Source organism: Brienomyrus brachyistius, chromosome 19 (assembly GCF_023856365.1).
Source record: "Brienomyrus brachyistius isolate T26 chromosome 19, BBRACH_0.4, whole genome shotgun sequence".
NCBI classification, from domain to species: domain Eukaryota; kingdom Metazoa; phylum Chordata; class Actinopteri; order Osteoglossiformes; family Mormyridae; genus Brienomyrus; species Brienomyrus brachyistius.
Window position 1 is genome coordinate 4,139,237 of NC_064551.1, and position 17,845 is coordinate 4,157,081.

The 17,845-nt window shown below is 41.1% G+C and overlaps 3 protein-coding genes across 3 annotated transcripts; all 3 read right to left on the reverse strand.

The window, feature by feature from the left end:
- Positions 1-2,333: 2,333 nt before the first annotated feature.
- Positions 2,334-3,777, reverse strand: LOC125714625 (trace amine-associated receptor 13c-like). The gene has a single exon (XM_048985373.1). It carries the CDS (start codon positions 3,553-3,555, stop codon positions 2,521-2,523), a length of 1,035 nt encoding a protein of 344 aa, XP_048841330.1. The 5' UTR covers positions 3,556-3,777; the 3' UTR covers positions 2,334-2,520.
- A 2,462-nt stretch (positions 3,778-6,239) lies between these two features.
- Positions 6,240-7,596, reverse strand: LOC125714629 (trace amine-associated receptor 13c-like). The gene has a single exon (XM_048985378.1). The coding sequence runs from the start codon at positions 7,365-7,367 to the stop codon at positions 6,333-6,335; it is 1,035 nt and encodes a 344-aa protein (XP_048841335.1). The 5' UTR covers positions 7,368-7,596; the 3' UTR covers positions 6,240-6,332.
- A 3,001-nt stretch (positions 7,597-10,597) lies between these two features.
- On the reverse strand, positions 10,598-13,478 carry LOC125714632 (trace amine-associated receptor 13c-like). Its single transcript, XM_048985383.1, has one exon. It carries the CDS (start codon positions 13,251-13,253, stop codon positions 12,228-12,230), a length of 1,026 nt encoding a protein of 341 aa, XP_048841340.1. The 5' UTR covers positions 13,254-13,478; the 3' UTR covers positions 10,598-12,227.
- Positions 13,479-17,845: the final 4,367 nt, after the last annotated feature.

The window sequence follows — 17,845 nt, forward strand, 5'->3', positions numbered from 1 at the left end:
GGGGCCGAGCTGCGTTTTTCCTCTTTACCAAAGCTCCCCGGGAAAGGGGGGCCTGTAAATGGCTATAAATTAATATAGCACTTCACTTTGTGAAACATCTCAGGTGTAATAAATGTTGTAATAATTAAAACATTACAAAAGTATGAAGTCTAAGGTAAAGTTAGACCAAAGCACTGCTTATTCTCAAGTGGAATGTATGACTACTTAATTACAGTATATTGGGCACATTCCTAACATATATAATTTCAAATACAATGGTCATGTGACTTTAAAAATGTCACCTGTCAGACCTGTGGCCTTGCTTTCTAATGATTGGAGAGGAATTCGTCTTCGAAAACTCAGAGAGCCAATCAGACCCAGAATGCTACTTCTGACTGACTTCCCACTAACACCTTGGCAAACGTCACACTTAGCTCCTTTTTTTGTGATGTATTTTATGTTGTCCATCGTTCAGTTAGATCAATTTTATATGTGACATAAAAACAAGTGCATTTTAGAAAAGGTATTTTTTTTTAAGTGGCCAGTCCTGCTACAACATGTGATATCATCACATATCTGCTCTAGCATGATCGATATATTAGTACCCAAGTCCAATTGGTCTTTGACAGATGACATATCACCACAGTGCATCTTGGGTAAAATTTAATTTTTAAGGTATTGTGGACTCTGGATATCTGTTCTGCATTCAACTTGGAGCATTTCCTTTTTGTTCATTTACTTTTTAAACTGGAAAAATGATATGATCGTGTTGTGTGAAAGGCTGCAGTAATAAATCCCATGGTAGAAAAATTAATCATGAGACAACTTTTTTAGACGTCCTACCTGACAAAAACGGATAAGTGCAGCAGATGTAGAAGATGCCAGAACCATTAGATGACTTGGGTTGCAGCCGTGAGACGTAACGCCATCACTTCCATCAAGGTGTCTCGACATTTTCATAAAGCAAGGTTTTGATATATTGGACACTGTTGGCATGTTGTGTGCAGAGGCCAAATGCCTGCTGTCAACTAGCTGCAGGAGATGTAGAGGAAGGTACCAACGTATGGTACTTCAAGGTGATGGTTCTCCACTGGTTCTCCACTGGCGTAAAACTGGTACTGGCTCCAAATGACACTGAGCTGTGCTGAATTTGAACAATGGCTGTAGTATATTATAGGAGTGGATGACGTGCGATATTACTATCAACATCTGATTCTTACATCACAGGTCAGCTAGATTAAGATCAGGCTTTTTCCTACCTTCAGTTTGGTATGGATATTACATTCAGGTTTTGCTAAAACATTTTTACTGTCATGGGAAAGAAACCAAGCAAGTTTTGCAATTTTAATAAGTCATTTTCAAGATTATCTAATATAAACCTTCGTCTAAAGATAAGTTTACAGTTGACCTCCGCTGCTTTTGAATGAGCGCTGCATGCGTTCTCTGAGACAAGAATAGTCATTTTCATCCTTGCTGTTCAAATCACTCTAAGGCGGGTTTTCGGGAAATTTATGCCGAACTCCTATGTTGCTTCATAAATACCCCAATATTTATTGCAACAAAATCACACTGCAATATCTGAACACCGTGCTGTCGTAATATACTATAGAAAAATACTTTATTTCTTGTTAAGCTATCCTGACCAGATCGTAAATAAACCTTGTATCACTTCATTTGTCCACGCATCCATTATTCTCAATTTTATAATTATTTTTTATATCTGTGGCGTAATAGGTGAACCGGAAAAAGCCAAATACTGACAAGTTGAAAGGAGCCATATCGCCACCTCTTGCGGCAGAGTCGAACAAACTCTGGTCATTAAATTGATTCCCCTCCCCTGCATGTATACTGGGTGCCGAGTGCAACAGATGCACTTCATTTCTGTCATTCTTAAATTCGCGTCATTGTCGACCCCTTGTTTTTTCCCCGGGTGCCTGATTACCCTCCTGCCCGACCCCCTGCCTGTTGGACGTCTTCTGATCCCCTTCTCAATGCAAGTCCTTGCCTCAGCTCTCCAGCTTCGGCACATGAGCCTGCCGTATCTTGCACTCCAGGAGTGGACTTACTGTGCCCGGCTTCTCCTTTTCGCTACGATTTCCATCTCTTGGCCCTGATCCCTGTCAGCTTTGCATCTGAATCACCAAACTATTTAAACATTAAATATTGTTAAATTTAAATATAAATCTACATTTCAAAACTTTCAATACTTTCCCAAAAAATTATTTAAACCATCAATTAGCCCGCTCTTTCTTTGGGTTGAAACCTGTTGTCTCACGCCTCCAGTGCAGAGAATTTGCATTATTTTCTCGCTTAAGTGGCTGTAACTGGCAGTGCTGTAAATCATTAAGTACACTTCAGAGTGCAGGCATAATTGAAAAGAGTGATTAAAAAATAACACTCTTTTCACTTTATTATGTAATGTTACCAAAAACATATTAAAAGAGCTGAAAGAAATAAACAGCCATTTCTGCTATTTTTAAGCATGAATGTAAGTAGAGTATTTATGTACATATGCTAAACATGATACTGAAAAATGAATAATCAATTTTCTGGAAAAACCTTTGTATCTGAGGAATGTGTTGAAAATATTTTTAATGATATAATTAGTTTCAATGACTTTTGAAACCACGGGTAAAACAGTCCATAGATTATAGGATTTAAAGTGGAATTAAAATAACCCAGCCAGACAAACCCTTCATAAAGAACAGGAGGAGTTGCAAAGTCAATATAGGGGTCGAGTATAGACATGATAAAGAAAGGCATCCAGCAGAGTATGAAGGCACCTACAACAATGCCAAGGGTCTTTGCAGCCTTTCGCTCTGAGCTGTGAGATTTCCTGTTGCCATGTCCCTCTGTAAAACATGGCTGCTGACTTGTACCTCCAAGCTGCCTGACGTGTTGTCTGGCTACCAAAAATATTTTAATGTACAAGCCCACCATGACCGAACATGGCAGGAAAAATCCAATCAGAGAGTCTAGGCTACTCCACAGTGTATTGAAAAGAAGGATGCAGCTCCCCAAGCAATTAATGGAAGTGATGTATTCATCTAGGCCCATCACATTAGCCTTAGAATAAAGGAGACTGTAGGAGTAAGAAGCAGCTGCAGCCCAACTCAACGCTACCATCAGCCAAGCCACAGGAATGGTCACTGTGTTATGGTACCGCAGAGGATTGCAAACTGCCTGGTATCGATCAACCGCAATGGAAATCAGATGAAAGATTGAAACGGACGTGAGGAACAAGTCGAAAGTAGAGTGCAATGAGCAGAAAGTATCTCCGAAGTACCAGCAGCCCTCCACCGATCTGATCATGCTGAAGGGCATCACGACGGCCCCCAGAAGCAGGTCGGCCAGGGCCAGTGACATCACCAGCATGTTGGTCGGTGTGTGCAGCTGCTTGAAGTGCGCGATGGAGATGATGACCACCAGGTTCCCCGTGATGGTCACGGTCATCCCCGACGCAAAAAACATGTATAAGGCAAACCTGGCAAATCCAGAGTAGCCACTTTTAACACACGTCCCATTAGCTGCTGGATAGCAGTACTGGTATGTTTCCAGTTCTAGCGAAATGTTCATTTCTCTGTCACAAAGCAACAGCAAAATAAAACAGCATAGTGCTGTTGTCTTATAAGGCCCTGCAACTGGCTGGCGTCCTTTCCAGGGTGTATCTCTGCCTTGTGCCCTGGGCTTCCTGGCTTGGCTCCAAGCAAACACTGCAACCCTCTACTGGATAAGCAGTTATGGATGATGAATGCAGAGATGTTTTCTTAAAGGTGATGTGTCTTGCGTCTTTTGAACATGCTCAGTGTTTTTCTTTTGGAAAGAACTTTATTTATATACTTGAACATCCCCTTTGAGACAAGCAAACCTATTACAGCAGGACACGCAATATGCAGAAGGGAATTTTTCTTTCATCTAATATAAATGTATTTGCATATAGTTGGCATGGGAACAAGTGCCTGCCATGATTATCTGTCTGATATACAGCATGACTCAGCATATTGACGAAGGAAGTAGAAGCCAGTTGTTTTATTTTGTAAATTTGTAACTTTTATGTCCAGTTTGTGTTTGGTGATAATGTCTGCCTGTTCATGCCAATATAAATTCATAGACTGAACAGGAGAGACATGCAAAGTGGACTGATTGTTCAGAGTTTTGTCAAAAGCATTTTGTGTTTCTCCAGCATCTCTCCACAGGTCTGAAGGTGACTGTGTTGCCATGGAAAGTGGGAGCTGTGTTGATTATGAACAAAAAGGTTCTGGTTCACTGAGAATACAGTCACAACACAGGAACGTGGCAGAAATTCTTACCATTAGAGAGTATATTGCCATTACTGTGGTTTAAGAAGACATTCTGATCAGAACATGGCACTGTATGGAGAAACAAGTACATTTTAAAGTAAATGTTGGTTACAAAATATTTATTATAAAAGATAGTATACTATAAAGTAATATTTTACAAAAATTAGTACTTCATGCACTTGATAGGAATAACGAATCATCAACACTGGATGAAAACTCAGTAACAATATAGTATTACTCAGTAGCCAGTAGGGGGCGCTAAATAATCATTCATCTATCTTCCACACTCCTGGTCAGGGTCACCAGGGGCCTGGAGCCTATCGCAGGCAGCGCATGCACAAGGCTGGGGTACACTCTGGGCGGGATGTGAGTTCATTACAGGGCACATACACAGTCATGCACTGCTGGCAATACAGGGATGCCAGTTATCCGAGTGCAGAGTGCAGCTTAGCGGGTTCGGAACCTGAGACCACGACTGGGAGCAGAGCTGGACAGGCCGTCTGGCATACTGGGTATTTTTCTGATCTTTAAGCCCAGTCGACTGTAATCATACTGTCCCATCAAAGGCCTGGCTGGGAGAGAAATCATACCATCATTGGGTCCTTAAACAAGGCTGTTAACCCCAACAGCTCCTGGAATACAAACCATTCTTTTGCTTATTATGACATAGAATAGTCACAACAATTTATATTATTCCAGATATTCATATTAAATGGAACATTATTAATTTAGTAGTTTTCTCTTTTTGAGAAGGACAACATTACTTCTTTTGTTTCTTTTCTGATTAAAAACAATATTCTAAATAAATCTGTGAAATACACATATATGAGTCTTACTGCTGTCATGTTACCAGATTATATGAACAAGAAGCCGAGTTGCCAGGTTTAGTTTAGCCTGTAATATTTCTGATTTGATGTGTGAAGTCGGAATAAAACCACAGAAGCTAAAGATACACTAAAGTACTTCATTACTACTTCATTTTCTGTGTTGTAATGTATTTCATACCTTTTATAACACCAGGAAGATGGTTAAGGTACATTTCATAGGATCTGACTGGGTAACATTAGAAGTCAGCAAATACTATGGATGTTTTATCTTTCGCTCTATGATTCCCACTGTGACTGTTTAGAGGAAGAAAGACTGAGTGTGTGATTAATGTGCTGAGACGGCCCCTCTCCAGTCCTGGGGGGGCTGCTGTATTACCTAAGCGTGATGTAAACGTCAGAAGCAAAGGGCCCAGTTAGCAGCAAGCTGCCTCCCAATCAAAGGTGGCAATACAGAGATTACACAGAGCGCAGATGATGCTACAGCCTGACCTCTTGCATGTGCTGAGAGCAGGGAAGGTAGGACCAGGTGCAGAGAGGCAGAAATGGGTGTGGGGAGTTTCTCTGTGTACATCCTTCATAGGGTGTGAGCTGTTAGAGAAGCTCGTGGTACTGAAGGTCTGAAGGCCTAGCGAAGGTAAAACATGAAATCTGACTGTAGTTTTCATCTATTAAGAGACTTATGAAAAACAAACTGAGAAAAACAGGGGCCAGGTGATGTAGGTGAAGGACTGACAGGGAACCACGACATCATGGGTGTAACTTTCCAACCCTTGAATTACACTAAATGTTGACTTGGAATTCTCGGTTTACTGCAATCAAAAATTAAATAATCCATTAGTCTGCTCTTTTTATGGCTGTAGGCCTCTTGTGTGACGTCTTCAGTGCTGGGGATTCGCTTTGTTTTGTATGTTAATTTAGGCTCAGCTTAGTGGCACTTAGCTAAGTGACAGTCTGTGCACTTTAGAGTGCAGGAAAAATTGAAAATTATTGTTAAGGTGCAAAACACAGAAGTTGATTAACAAATATTTTTCGGAGTGCTTGAAAGATAAGACTCACTTCACTTTATTGTGTAAAGTTTACAAAAACAAATTAAGAGTTCAAATGCAAAAAATTTTATTTAAAAAATCAAACAGATATTTCTCCTTTTTTTAAACAGGACATTAAATACATCATGTATGTTTTTATGGTAATATGAGACTGAAATATGTGGTGAATCTATGAAAAATCAACTTTCAGGGAAAACCTTTGTATTTGAGGAATGTGCGGCAAAAATCTTTAAAGATAAAATGAGTTTCAACGACATTCGAAACCAGGGGTAAAATAGTCCATAAATTATAGGATTTAATGCAGAATTAAAATACCCCAGCCAGACAAACCCTTCATAAAGAACAGGAGGAGTTGCAAAGTTAGTATAGGGGTCAAGTATGGAGCTGACAAACAAAGGCATCCAGCAGAGTATAAAGGCACCAACAACAATGCCAAGGGTCTTTGCAGCCTTTCGCTCTGAGTTGTGAGTTGTCCTCTTCCCACTTTTTTGTTTAAAACATGGCTGCTGACTTGAACCTCCAAGCTGCCTGACATGTTGTCTGGCTACCAGAAATATTTTAGCATAAAGGCCAATTATTACCGAACATGGCAGGAAAAATCCAATCAGAGTGTTTGGGGTGCTCCACTGTGCGTTGAACAGAAGGATGCAACTCCCCAAGCAATTAATGGAAGTGATGTATTCATCTAGGCCCATCACATTAGCCTTAGAGTAAAGGAGACCATAAGAGTAAGAAGCAGCTGCAGCCCAACTCAGCGCTACCATCAGCCAAGCTACAGGAATGGTCACTGTGTTATGGTACCGCAGAGGATTGCAAACTGCCTGGTATCGATCAACTGCAATGGAAATCAGGTGAAAGATTGAAGCACTTGAGAGGAAAATGTCAAAAGTGGAGTGCAATGAGCAGAAAGTATCTCCGAAGAACCAGCAGCCCTCCACCGATCTGATCATGCTGAAGGGCATCACGACGGCCCCCAGAAGCAGGTCGGCCAGGGCCAGTGACATCACCAGCATGTTGGTCGGTGTGTGCAGCTGCTTGAAGTGCGCGATGGAGATGATGACCACCAGGTTCCCCGTTATGGTCACGGTCATCCCTGACGCAAAAAACATGTACAAGGCAAACCTGGCAAATCCAGAGTAGCTGCTTTTAACACACGTCCCATTAGCTGCTGGATAGCAGTACTGGTACGTTTCCAGTTCTAGCGAAATGTTCATTTCTCTGTCACAAAGCAACAGCAAAATAAAACAGCATAGTGCTGTTGTCTCATAAGACCCTGCAACTGGCTGGCGTCCTTTCCAGGGTGTATCTCTGCCTTGTGCCCTGGGCTTTCTGGGTTGGCTACAAGCAACCACTGCAACCCTCTACTGGATAAGCAGTTATGGATGATGAATGCAGAGATGTTTTCTTAACGATGAACTGTTTTGCATCTTTTGAACATGCTCAGTGTTTTTCTCCTGGAAAGAACTTTATTTATATACTTGAACATCCCCTTTGAGACAAACAACCTATTACAGCAGGACACGCAATATGCAGATGGGAATTTATCTTTCACCTAATATAAATATATTTGCATATAGTTGTCATGGGAACAAGTGCCTGCCATGATTATCTGTGTGATATACAGCATGACTCAGCATATTGACAAAAGAAGTATAAGCCAGTTGTTTTATTTATGAGAGATGAGTTTTATTTGTGTGCCTTACATCCAGAGTCTGTGTTATGTTTTAAGACAGACTGATTGTTCAGAGTTTTCTCAAAGAGTTTTGTCAGCTTCTACCCACCGAAGCTGAAGGTGACCGTGTCACCACAGGGGAACTAAAAAACATTGAATATGGACAAGAAGGTCCTGGGAAAGTGAGAATACAGTCAAAACACAGGAACCTGAGAGAAATTCTTACCATCAGAGAAGGTTTTGGTTCTACACTGGTGTAAGAAGACATTCTGATCAGAACACGGCACCGTATAGAGAAACAATTACATTTCAAAGTAAATGTTGGTTTTAAGACATATATTATAAAACTTAGCATACTGTAAAGCCAAGTTTTATAAAATTAGTACTTAATGCTGTTGATAAGAACAATGAATTGTCAATATCGCTCTGTAGCCAGTAGGTGGTGTTAAATAATCATTGATCTATTTTACACTCTCCTGGTCAGGGTCACTGGGGGCCTGAGGCCTATCCTAGGCAGCGCATGCACAAGGCTGGGGTACACTCTGGGCGGGATGTGAGTTTATTACAGGGCACATACACAGTCAATTACAGATATGCTGACTAGTCTCTGGAATCAGGAGGGCGCAAGAAAGAGCTAAAGGGCTCTTCTCGTTTGTCTGTGTCATCAAAGCCCCGCCCACATGCACATGTCTGCTTTGTGTTGCACTGCAGACTGTTGAATAAAGACCTTTATCTGGTAGAAAGCTATGAAGAACTTCAAATTTCCACATTACTGGGAGAGAGAGATTTCAGGAAGGCCTGTGAGGAGATAAAGAGCTGGGAGCTGGTCAGTGATGGCAGTAAGCCGTCGGATGGCCTGGCCAGGTCTGGCGGAGCCTGGTGGGGGCCGAGCTGCGTTTTTTCCTCTTTACCAAAGCTCCCCGGGAAAGGGGGGCCTGTAAATGGCTATAAATTAATATAGCACTTCACTCTATGAAACATCTCAGGTGTAATAAATGTTGTAATAATCAAAACATTACAAGAATATGAAGTCTGGGGTAAAGTTAGACTAAAGCACTGCTTATTCTCAAGTGGAATGTATTACTTAAGCTTAAATTGGGCAAATTCCTAATATACAGTATATAATTGCATTCGGGTTAGACTTGATGAGCTTCAAGTCAATATAAGACGTGTAATGGTCATGTGACATTCAAAATGTTACCTGTCAGACCTGTGGCCTTGCTTTCTGATGATTGGACAGGAATTACTCTTCAAACACTGAGAGAGCCAATCAGAGTCGGCATGCTTATTCTGACCAGCTTTCCACAAACACCTTGGCAAAGTTTGGTCTCACATTGCCTCTTAAGCTGTTACTGCGTCGTGTGACTTGTCCTGCAGAGTTTCTATTCTAACCATTACTGCAGTGCTGCCACTATAACACAAGAATGAGAATATTTCTGTATCCATATTGAGGTGGCACTTCTGAAACATTAAACGTACAAAAAAAAAACTATTACATGAAAATGAATTAGTGAATATATTTTATCATAAATGTCTTATTAGAAATGACAACCAAGACCAAAAACATGTACTGTAGATGGTGACAGTTATGGTTTCATAATTTATTATCAAGTTAAAATGTCTTGCTAGCCTGCAGAGACTGTCGGGCATGAGATGGTTAACAATGTTATTAATTGTATTATTTTACGGTATCAGTTGGTGAGTTGGTGCAATTTTATTTGAGACATAACACAAGCACATTCTACAGCGGGTCATTTATTTTAATCTAAGTACAGAATGCAACAATTTTTTGTATAAAATAATAGAATAGAAATTTTGAAGTTCCTTAAACTTTAATTACTTACATTTATATTCCAATGTAATATTTCAAACCTTCCAAAAATCATTGAAACAATAAACCATCCTGGTCTTTTTATAGATTTATGCCTCTTGCGTCAAGTCTCCAGTGGTGGGGATTTGCATTGATTTCTATGTAAGTTAGCATTAGCATTAGGGTCCTGCAGTGCTGAAAATCAGTCAGTACATTTTGGAGCGCAACTGTAACTTGAAATTATTGCGAAGCTGTATAACACAGAATTGTATAAACAAAGAGTGTTCAGAGGGCTTGAAAGATAAAACGGTTTTCACTTTCTTATGTAATGTTACTGAAAACAAATGAAGAATTAAAATACAAAAAAACGAAAAAAAAAAGAAAAAAAAAAAAAAAAAATGCTTATCCTACTGGGTCGCGGGAGGTCTGGAGCCTCTCCCGGAAGCAATGGGCACGAGGCAGGGAACAACCCAGGATGGGGGGACCAGCCCATCGCAGGGCACATTCACACACCATTCACTCACGCATGCACTCCTATGGGCAATTTAGCAACTCCAATTAGCCTCAGCATGTTTTGGACTGTGGGGGGAAACCAGAGTTTTATGGTAATATGAGAATGATATATGTGGTGAATCTATGAAAAATCAACTTTCAGGGAAAACCTTTGTATTTGAAGAATGTGCAGCAAAAATCTTTAAAGATATAATGAGTTTCAATGACTTTTGAAACCACGGGAAAAACAATCCATAGATTACAGGATTTAACGTGGAATTAAAATAACCCAGCCAGAAAATCCCTTCATGATGAACAGGAGAAGTTTGCAAAGTCAATATAGGGGTCGAGTATGGAGGTGATAAAGTAAGGCAACCAGCAGAGTATGAAGGCACCTACAACAATGCCAAGGGTCTTTGCAGCCTTTCGCTCTGAGCTGTGAGATTTCCTGTTGCCATGTCCCTCTGTAAAACATGGCTGCTGACTTGTACCTTCAAGCGGCCTGACATGTTGTCTGGCTACCAAAAATATTTTAGCATAAAGGCCAATCATTACCGAACATGGCAGGAAAAATCCAATCAGAGTATTTAAGGTGCTCCATAACAGATTAAACAGAAGAGTGCAACTCCCCAAGCAATTTATGGAAGTGATGTATTCATCTAGGCCCATCACACTGCCAATAGAGTAAAGGAGACTGTAGGAGTAAGAAACAGCTGCAGCCCAACTCAGCGCTAGCAGAGCTGGACAGGCCGTCTGGCGTACTGGGTATTTTCCTGATTTTTAAGCCCAGTCTACTGCAATCATACGATACCATCAGAGGCCTGACTGGGAGAGTAATCATACCACTGTAATCACAGTATTCTTAATAAAAATGTTAAATATAAAGTCTTATTCTTGTCATGTTACGAGATCATATTAACAAGAAGCCGGGTTGCCAGGTTCAGTTTAGCCTGTAATATTTCTGATTTGATGTGTGAAGTCGGAATAAAACCACATAAGCTAAAGATACGCTAAAGTACTTCATCACTACTTCATTTTCTGTGTTATAATGTATTTCATACTTTTTATAACAGCAGGAAGATGGTTAAGGTACATTTCATAGGATCTGACTGGGTAACATTAGAAGTCAGCAAATACTATGGATGTTTTATCTTTCGCTCTATGATTCCCACTGTGACTGTTTAGAGGAAGAAAGACTGAATGTTTGATTATTGTGCTGAGACGGCCCCACTCCAGTCCTGGGGGGGGGGGGGGGCTGCTGTATTACCTAAGCGTGATGTAAACGTCAGAAGCAAAGGGCCCAGTTAGCAGCAAGCTGCCTCCCAATCAAAGGTGGCAATACAGAGATTACACAGAGCGCAGGTGATGCAACAGCCTGACCTCTTGCATGTGCTGAGAGCAGGGAAGGTAGGATCAGGTGCAGAGAGACAGAAATGGGTGTGGGGAGTTTCTCTGTGTACATCCTTCATGGGGGGTGAGCTATTAGAGAAGCTTGTGGTACTCAAGGTCTGAAGGCCTAGCGAAGGTAAAACATGAAATCTGACTGTAGTTTTCATTTATTAAGAGACTTATGAAAAAAATAAACTGAGATGGACAGAGGTCAGATGATGTAGGTGAAGGACTAATAGGGAACCACGACATCATGGGTGTAACTTTCCAACCCTTGAATTCCACTAAATGTTGACTTGGAATTCTTGGTTTACGTCAATGAAAAATTAAATAATCCATTTGTCTGCTCTTTTTATGGCTGTAGGCTTCTTGTGTGACATCTTCAGTGCTGGGGATTCGCTTTGTTTTCTATGTTAATTTAGGCTCAGCTTAGTGGCACTTAGCTAAGTGACAGTCTGTGCACTTTAGAGTGCAGGAAAAATTGAAAATTAATGTTAAGGTGCATAACACAGAATTCGATTAACAAACATTTTTCGGAGTGCTTGAAACATAAGACTTACTTCACTGTATTGTGCAATGCTTTCAAAAACAAATTAAAGTTAAAATGTAAATTAAAAAAATCAAACAGCTATTTTTCAACAGGCCATTAAGAACATTATGTATATTTTTATGGTCATATGAGATTGAAATATATGATGACTCTATGAAAAATCAACTTTCAGGGAAAACCTTTGTATTTGAGGAATGTGCGGCAAATATCTTTAAAGATATAATGAGTTTCAACGACTTTCTAAACCACGGGTAAAACAGTCCGTAGATTATAGGATTAAATGCAGAATTAAAATAACCCACCCAGTAAATCCCTTCATAAAGAACAGGAGGAGTTGCAAAGTCAGTATAGGGGTCGAGTACAGAGATGACAAACAAAGGCATCCAGCAGAGTATGAAGGCACCTACAACAATGCCAAGGGTCTTTGCAGCCTTTCGCTCTGAGCTGTGAGATTTCCTGTTGCCATGTCCCTCTGTAAAACATGGCTGCTGACTTGTACCTTCAAGCTGCCTGACGTGTTGTCTGGCAACTAGAAATATTTTGCCATAAAGGCCAATCATTACCAAACATGGCAGGAAAAATCCAACCAAACTGTTTAGCATGCTCCATAAGTCATTAAACATAAGGTTGCAGCTCCCCAAGCAATTTATGGAAGTGATGTATTCATCTAGGCTGATCACAGAATAAAGGTGAGCGCAAGAGTAAGAAACAGCTGCAGTCCAACTCAACGCTACCATCAGCCAAGCCACAGGAATGGTCACTGTGTTATGGTACTGCAGAGGATTGCAAACTGCCTGGTATCGATCAACCGCAATGGACATCAGGTGAAAGATTGAAGCACATGAGAGGATAACGTCAAAAGTGGAGTGCAACGAACAGAAAGTATTTCCGAAGTACCAGCAGCCCTCCACCGATCTGATCATGCTGAAGGGCATCACGACGGCCCCCAGAAGCAGGTCGACCAGGGCCAGTGACATCACCAGGATGTTGGTCGGTGTGTGCAGCTGTTTGAAGTGCGCGATGGAGATGATGACCACCAGGTTCCCCCCGATGGTCAGGGTCATCCCCGACGCAAAAAACATGTACACGGCAAACCTGGCAAATCCAGACAAGCTACTTTTAACACACGTCCCATTAGCTGCTGGATAGCAGTACTGGTATGTTTCCAGCTCTAGTGAAATATTCATTTCTCTGTCACAAAGCAACAGCAAAATGAAACAGCATAGTGCTGTTGTCTTATAAGGCCCTACAACTGGCTGGCGTCCTTTCCAGGGTGTATCTCTGCCTTGTGTCCTGGGCTTCCTGGGTTGGCTCCAAGCAACCACTGCAACCCTCTACTGGATAAGCAGTTATGGATGATGAATGCAGAGATGTTTTCTTAAAGGTGATGTGTCTTGCGTCTTTTGAAAATGCTCAGTGTTTTTCTTTTGGACAGAACTTCTTTTATATACTTGAACATCCCCTTTGAGACAAGCAAACCTATTACAGCAGGACACACAATATGCAGAAGGGAATTTTTCTTTCATCTAATATTTGCATATAGTTGGCATGGGAACAAGTGCCTGCCATGATTATCTGTGTGATATACAGCATGACTCAGCATATCGACAAAGGAAGTAGAAGCCAGTTGTTTTATTTATGAGAGATGATTTTAATTTATGTGCTTTACATTCAGAGTCTGTGTTAGGTGCTAATGCCTATATATCTGGCAATAAACTGATAGACTGAGCAGGAGAGACATGCAAAACAGACTGATTGTTCAGAGTTTTCTCAAAGAGTTTTATCAGCTTCTACCCACCGATCTGAAGGTGACCGTGTCACCACAGGGGAACTACAAAATGTTGATTATGAACAAGAAAGTCCTGGGAGAGTGAGAATGCAGTCAAAACACAGGAACCTGAGAGAAATTCTTACCATCAGAGAAGGTTTTGGTTCTACACTGGTGTAAGAAGACATTCTGATCAGAACACGGCACCATATAGAGAAACAATTACATTTCAAAGTAAATGTTGGTTATAAGATATATATTGTCAAAGTTAGCATACTGTAAAGCCATGTTTTATAAAATTAGTACTTAATGTTGTTGATAGGAATAATGAATTGTCAATATCGCTCTGTAGCCACTAGGTGGTGATAAATAACCATTAATCTATCTTCCACACTCCTGGTCAGGGTCACCAGGGGCCTGAGGCCTATCCTAGGCAGCGCATGCACAAGGCTGGGGTACACTCTGGGCGGGATGTGAGTTCATTACAGGGCACATACACAGTCATGCACTGCTGGCAATACAGGGATGCCAGTTATCCGAGTGCAGAGTGCAGCTTAGCGGGTTCGGAACCTGAGACCACGACTGGGAGCAGAGCTGGACAGGCCGTCTGGCATACTGGGTATTTTCCTGATGGCCCAGTGGGTATGTGGGCTGGCAAAATTTATCATGGGGGACCCCAATGTCCAGGGCTGATTTTTAATCCCAGTCAGGACTGGCTAGCAGAGTAATCATACCACTGTATGACTGGGGCAGTGGTGGCCTGATGGTTAGGGAAGTGCACTTGTAATTGGCTACCAAAGAATGTGCAGTATATGCTGCCTGGTCTCTGGAATCAGGAGGGCGCAAGAAAGAGCTAAAGGGCTCTTCTCGTTTGTCTGTGTCATCAAAGCCCCGCCCACATGCAAGTGTCTGCTTTGTGTTGCACTGCAGACTGTTGAATAAAGACCTTTATCTGGTAGAAAGCTATGAAGAACTTCAAATTTCCACATCACTGGGAGAGAGAGATTTCAAGAAGGCCTGTGAGGAGTTAAAGAGCTGGGAGCTGATCAGTGACGGCAGTCAGCCATCGGGTGGCCTGGCCAGGTCTGGCGGACCCTGGTGGGGGCCGAGCTGCGTTTTTCCTCTTTACCAAAGCTCCCCGGGAAAGGGGGGCCTGTAAATGGCTATAAATTAAAATAGCACTTCACTCTATGAAACATCTAAGGTGTAATAAATGTTGTAATAATCAAAACATTACAAGAATATGAAATCTGGGGTAAAGTTAGACCAAAGCACTGCTTATTCTCAAGTGGAATGTTTTACTTAAACTTAAATTGGGCAAATTCCTAACATATATAATTAGATTCTGGTTAGACTTGATGAGCTTCAAGTCAATATAAGACGTGCAACGGTCATGTGACATTCAAAATGTCACCTGTCAGACCTGTGGCCTTGCTTTCTGATGATTGAAGAGGAATTCCTCTTCAAAAACTAAAAGAGCCAATCAGAGTCGGCATGCTAATTCTGACCAGCTTTCCACAACCACCTTGGCAAAGTTTGGTCACACTTTGCCCCTTAAGCTGTTACTGCGTCGTGTGACTTGTCCTGCAGAGTTTCTATTCTAACCATTACTGCAGTGCTGCCACTATAACACAAGAATGAGAATATTTCTGTATGCATATTGAGGTGGCACTTCTGAAACATTAAACGTACAAAAAAAGACTATTACATGAAAATGAATTAATGAATATATTTTATCATAAATGTCTTATTGGAAATGACAACCAAGACCAAAAACATGTACTGTAGATGGTGACAGTTATGGTTTCATAATTTATTATCAAGTTAAAATGTCTTGCTAGCCTGCAGAGACTGTCGGGCATGAGATGGTTAACAATGTTATTAATTGTATTATTTTACGGTATCAGTTGGTGAGTTGGTGCAATTTTATTTGAGACATAACACAAGCACATTCTACAGCGGGTCACTTATTTTAATCTAAGTACAGAATGCAACAATTTTTTGTATAAAATAATAGAATAGAAATTTTTAAGTTCCTTAAACTTTAATTACTTACATTTATATTCCAATGTAATATTTCAAACCTTCCAAAAATCATTGAAACAATAAACCATCCTGGTCTTTTTATAGATTTATGCCTCTTGCGTCAAGTCTCCAGTGGTGGGGATTTGCATTGTTTTCTATGTAAGTTAGCATTAGCATTAGGGTCCTGCAGTGCTGAAAATCAGTCAGTACATTTTGGAGCGCAACTGTAACTTGAAATTATTGCGAAGCTGTATAACACAGAATTGTATAAACAAAGAGTGTTCAGAGGGCTTGAAAGATAAGACGGTTTTCACTTTCTTATGGAATGTTACTGAAAACAAATGAAGAATTAAAATACAAAAAACGAAAAAAAAAAAAAAAAAACGCTTATCCTACTGGGTCGCGGGGGGTCTGGAGCCTCTCCCGGAAGCAATGGGCACGAGGCAGGGAACAACCCAGGATGGGGGGACCAGCCCATCGCAGGGCACATTCACACACCATTCACTCACGCATGCACTCCTATGGGCAATTTAGCAACTCCAATTAGCCTCAGCATGTTTTGGACTGTGGGGGGAAACCAGAGTTTTATGGTAATATGAGAATGATATATGTGGTGAATCTATGAAAAATCAACTTTCAGGGAAAACCTTTGTATTTGAAGAATGTGCAGCAAAAATCTTTAAAGATATAATGAGTTTCAATGACTTTTGAAACCACGGGAAAAACAATCCATAGATTACAGGATTTAACGTGGAATTAAAATAACCCAGCCAGAAAATCCCTTCATGATGAACAGGAGAAGTTTGCAAAGTCAATATAGGGGTCGAGTATGGAGGTGATAAAGTAAGGCAACCAGCAGAGTATGAAGGCACCTACAACAATGCCAAGGGTCTTTGCAGCCTTTCGCTCTGAGCTGTGAGATTTCCTGTTGCCATGTCCCTCTGTAAAACATGGCTGCTGACTTGAACCTCCAAGCTGCCTGATGTGTTGTCTGGCTACCAAAAATATTTTAGCATAAAGGCCAATCATTACCGAACATGGCAGGAAAAATCCAATCAGAGTATTTAAGGTGCTCCATAACAGATTAAACAGAAGAGTGCAACTCCCCAAGCAATTTATGGAAGTGATGTATTCATCTAGGCCCATCACACTGCCAATAGAGTAAAGGAGACTGTAGGAGTAAGAAACAGCTGCAGCCCAACTCAGCGCTAGCAGAGCTGGACAGGCCGTCTGGCGTACTGGGTATTTTCCTGATTTTTAAGCCCAGTCTACTGCAATCATACGATACCATCAGAGGCCTGACTGGGAGAGTAATCATACCACTGTAATCACAGTATTCTTAATAAAAATGTTAAATATAAAGTCTTATTCTTGTCATGTTACGAGATCATATTAACAAGAAGCCGGGTTGCCAGGTTCAGTTTAGCCTGTAATATTTCTGATTTGATGTGTGAAGTCGGAATAAAACCACATAAGCTAAAGATACGCTAAAGTACTTCATCACTACTTCATTTTCTGTGTTATAATGTATTTCATACCTTTTATAACAGCAGGAAGATGGTTAAGGTACATTTCATAGGATCTGACTGGGTAACATTAGAAGTCAGCAAATACTATGGATGTTTTATCTTTCGCTCTATGATTCCCACTGTGAGTGTTTAGAGGAAGAAAGACTGAGTGTGTGATTAATGTGCTGAGACGGCCCCACTCCAGTCCTGGGGGGGCTGCTGTATTACCTAAGCGTGATGTAAACGTCAGAAGCAAAGGGCCCAGTTAGCAGCAGGCTGCCTCCCAATCAAAGGTGGCAATACAGAGATTACACAGAGCGCAGGTGATGCAACAGCCTGACCTCTTGCATGTGCTGAGAGCAGGGAAGGTAGGATCAGGTGCAGAGAGGCAGAAATGGGTGTGGGGAGTTTCTCTGTGTACATCCTTCATGGGGGGTGAGCTGTTAGAGAAGCTTGTGGTACTGAAGGTCTGAAGGCC

Bases quoted from the DNA above. Each gene is read 5' to 3' on its own strand.
- LOC125714632 (XM_048985383.1), bottom strand. From the start codon at position 13,253: ATGAATATTTCACTAGAGCTGGAAACATACCAGTACTGCTATCCAGCA.
- LOC125714625 (XM_048985373.1), bottom strand. From the start codon at position 3,555: ATGAACATTTCGCTAGAACTGGAAACATACCAGTACTGCTATCCAGCA.
- LOC125714629 (XM_048985378.1), bottom strand. From the start codon at position 7,367: ATGAACATTTCGCTAGAACTGGAAACGTACCAGTACTGCTATCCAGCA.